At 58.2% G+C, this 2,735-nt stretch overlaps 1 protein-coding gene across 1 annotated transcript in view; it reads right to left on the reverse strand.

Moving 5' to 3' along the window:
* The window catches only part of LOC104506035 (nucleolar and coiled-body phosphoprotein 1-like), a gene marked incomplete at both ends in the record, with an annotated part of 17,692 nt that overhangs the window by 2,021 nt on the left and 12,936 nt on the right, over window positions 1-2,735 (reverse strand). Inside the window, 2 exons of the mRNA XM_010146838.1 lie at window positions 638-781; window positions 1,030-1,276. Coding sequence (XP_010145140.1) covers window positions 638-781; window positions 1,030-1,276 — 391 coding nt within the window. The remainder of the gene's footprint in view (window positions 1-637; window positions 782-1,029; window positions 1,277-2,735) is intronic.

The raw sequence follows: 2,735 nt of genomic DNA on the forward strand, positions 1-2,735 counted from the left end.
AGAGACTGAAAAGCACAGACAAACTGAGGTGCGACAGCAGGGCAGCCTCCCACACACAGAGATCTGTGCAGCTATTGCCTCCCGCCCTCAAGCCAAGGGCCCACCTTTGGCCACCCACCCAGTGACCCTGCGCCGCTCAGCCAGCCAGGCCACGGCTGCCAGGAGAGGGGCCCGAGAGACACTGGCTGAGCTGACAGCGAGAGCTGGTGGCAGAGGTTCTCTTTGTTCTCGCCCAGTAACACGGGCTTGAGGGAGGCCCCTGGCCCTCAGCGTGCACCCACGCAGAGCTAATGCACCGCAGATGTGCTGCACGTCCTGCACGTTCCTTACAAAGGGAATTTAATGGCTTGGACATGGGTTAAGTTACAAATAAAAGTGGGAAGAAAAAAAAAAGTCCTGCTGCTATTGGCACCGAGGACCAGTTCTCCTGGTTTAACCCTTGCAAGGCACCACAAGCCCTGGACTCAAGGCCCAGCTGCCTGGGGAAGCATTCCAGGTTCAAAAGCCTCTTTCTGCCCCCACCAGAAGGCCCTGCTCACTGCACTGCACTGGGAAGCCCCCAATTTTGTGCTGGCAAACTCACTCGGCACCCCATTCCCTGTGGCTGAGAATTCAATCCTCTCTCTGCCCTACTTACGAGCCAGTTGCAAGACCCGAGAGGATCGCAGCCGGCTCAGGTACCATACCTGTGATGATGATGCTGCCACCTCCTCTTCCTCCTCACTGGACTCTGAGGAGGAGCTGGGGGCTGGCTGGGTTCCTCCTGGTTTCTGCAGTGGGCCTGGAGGAGCAGAGTTCATTTCATTAAGCCCAGCGCTACCGTCTGGAGCTGAGCTCGCCTACCCAGCACAGTTACTGCCACCAAAAGGCCTTCTGCCTCCAAAGAGAGGGAAGCAGTCTGCCAAGCTGGAGGAGGAAACCCCCTCCAACCACTACCTGAAGGTGACCCACCTCCCACGGGATAACAAAACGCTGTCCCCATCCTGACCTGTCCAGCAGCCCCTAGAGAATCTTCTGGGGAGAACTGACCGGGTTTGGGGGGCTGCTTGGGTGTCTCCTCCTCGCTGTCTGAGGAACTGCTGCTGTCCGAGGTCTCCTCCACCTGGGCGGGCGGCACGGCCTGGCCCAGCCGGCTGTCCTGTGCTGGCTGCGGGTCTGGCTTCTTCGGCTTGGCCTCGGGATTTGCCAGGAGCGAAGCAGCTGGTGGGGTGACTGCGCTGGCTGGAGGAGCTTTCCCCTCAGGAACCGTTTGCTTTAGGCAAGGAGGAGTGGGGGCCTAGGGAAAGGAAGACAAATCTGAAAGGAGGAACAACTGCAGGAGGAATAAGAGCAGATAGGCTTGGAGCACCTCAGCCCTCCTTCAGCCATTCTGCTCAGGTTGTGTCAAGTTTAGCTCAAGAACCTCTCATGACGGGCGCAGAGCCCCCCCATCTCCCCCAGCCCATGGGTGAGGCAGGAGGCTGTGGCCAAGCTACAAACTCCTGACTGTACAGGGCACTGCTCTTGCCAGAGGAGGCAGAAACCTGCCAGCCAAGCGGGAGGAGGAATAGCAAAGGTACCAGGGCTGCCCTCCGCTCACCCACCTGACCTGACGGTGTGATCGCAGGGGTTAAAATGGAGCAGCCCCCCTCGCCCCCACTCCCTCAGCTGGGGACACGGCAGCAGCCTCAGAGGCCAGCACACCCATCTGCCCACTCCCTCCCAGGGAAGCTTTCACTTCGGTCTCCTCCGTCATTACCTTTCCTGCCAGCACGTTCTGCTCCACGGACTCTCTGCCGGAGCTCTCGGACACTCTGCTAACTGGAGGGACAGCAGGAGCCTTTGTCCCCTTCCCCAAAGGCAGGGTGGCATTGGCCTTGGCAGCCGCTGGGCTCGAAACCTTGGTTGCTTTGACGTTCTGCTGGGACAGACTCTAAAACAGAGGAGAAGGAAAATCAGGACAGAGCACGACTTGGAAGGAAGAGACAGAAACAATCACCAATCCACCTCCAAGTCCCGAGTCCTTCCATCATCTTCAGCACAGCACCAAGGCTCATATTTATTTTTTCCCCTTTACAGGCCAGCTCCATCTCCTGTGACGCTCTGAGCAGGGCCTCTGGCACAACCAGGAGCAGGGAAGCGAGGGCCAGCACCCCATAAGCATCTAAAGCATTAGCTCAGTGCCCCTGAGGCACCCATCCCGAAGGCAGGCAGGCAAAACACGATGTGTTTGCAGGCCACAAGATCCCTGTTCGCTGCGGCAGCCGTGAGACCGCAGCTGCAACCCCTGCTTTGTGCAACGGGCACTCCAGGCTGTCTCCTACACTCTAAAAATCACACATCGAGAGTTAACTGGCAACAGAGATAAAGCAAAGACACCAACCACAGGGCAAATCTGCCCTCAGATCCACGATCAGGCCACACACTGGAGAGCAAATTAACAAGAAGCAATTTTGTTGCCTCACATTTGAAACCTCCCATCAACCTAAACGTAAGAGGACTTAAAAATAGAAGAGCCAGGGGCATGGAAATCAGACACTGACATCAGGCCCAAGACACAAATGCCAGGGGAGGAGGGAGCAGGAGTGCTCAGCCTCCTGGTTTGGGTTACGAACGAGGCTACGTGCGCAGCCCCCCCGCTCCAGATCTCTGACAAGCTGGGCCTTTGTGGGCTGCCGTTTCCCTCGCACAACATCTGGCCCTCGGAAAGGAAGGCACCGCTCCGCCGCGCAGGCGGCCGCCAACCCGACCGGAGC

This window comes from Eurypyga helias, unplaced genomic scaffold (genome assembly GCF_000690775.1).
Source record: "Eurypyga helias isolate BGI_N326 unplaced genomic scaffold, ASM69077v1 scaffold25572, whole genome shotgun sequence".
Taxonomy (NCBI): Eukaryota; Metazoa; Chordata; class Aves; order Eurypygiformes; family Eurypygidae; genus Eurypyga; species Eurypyga helias.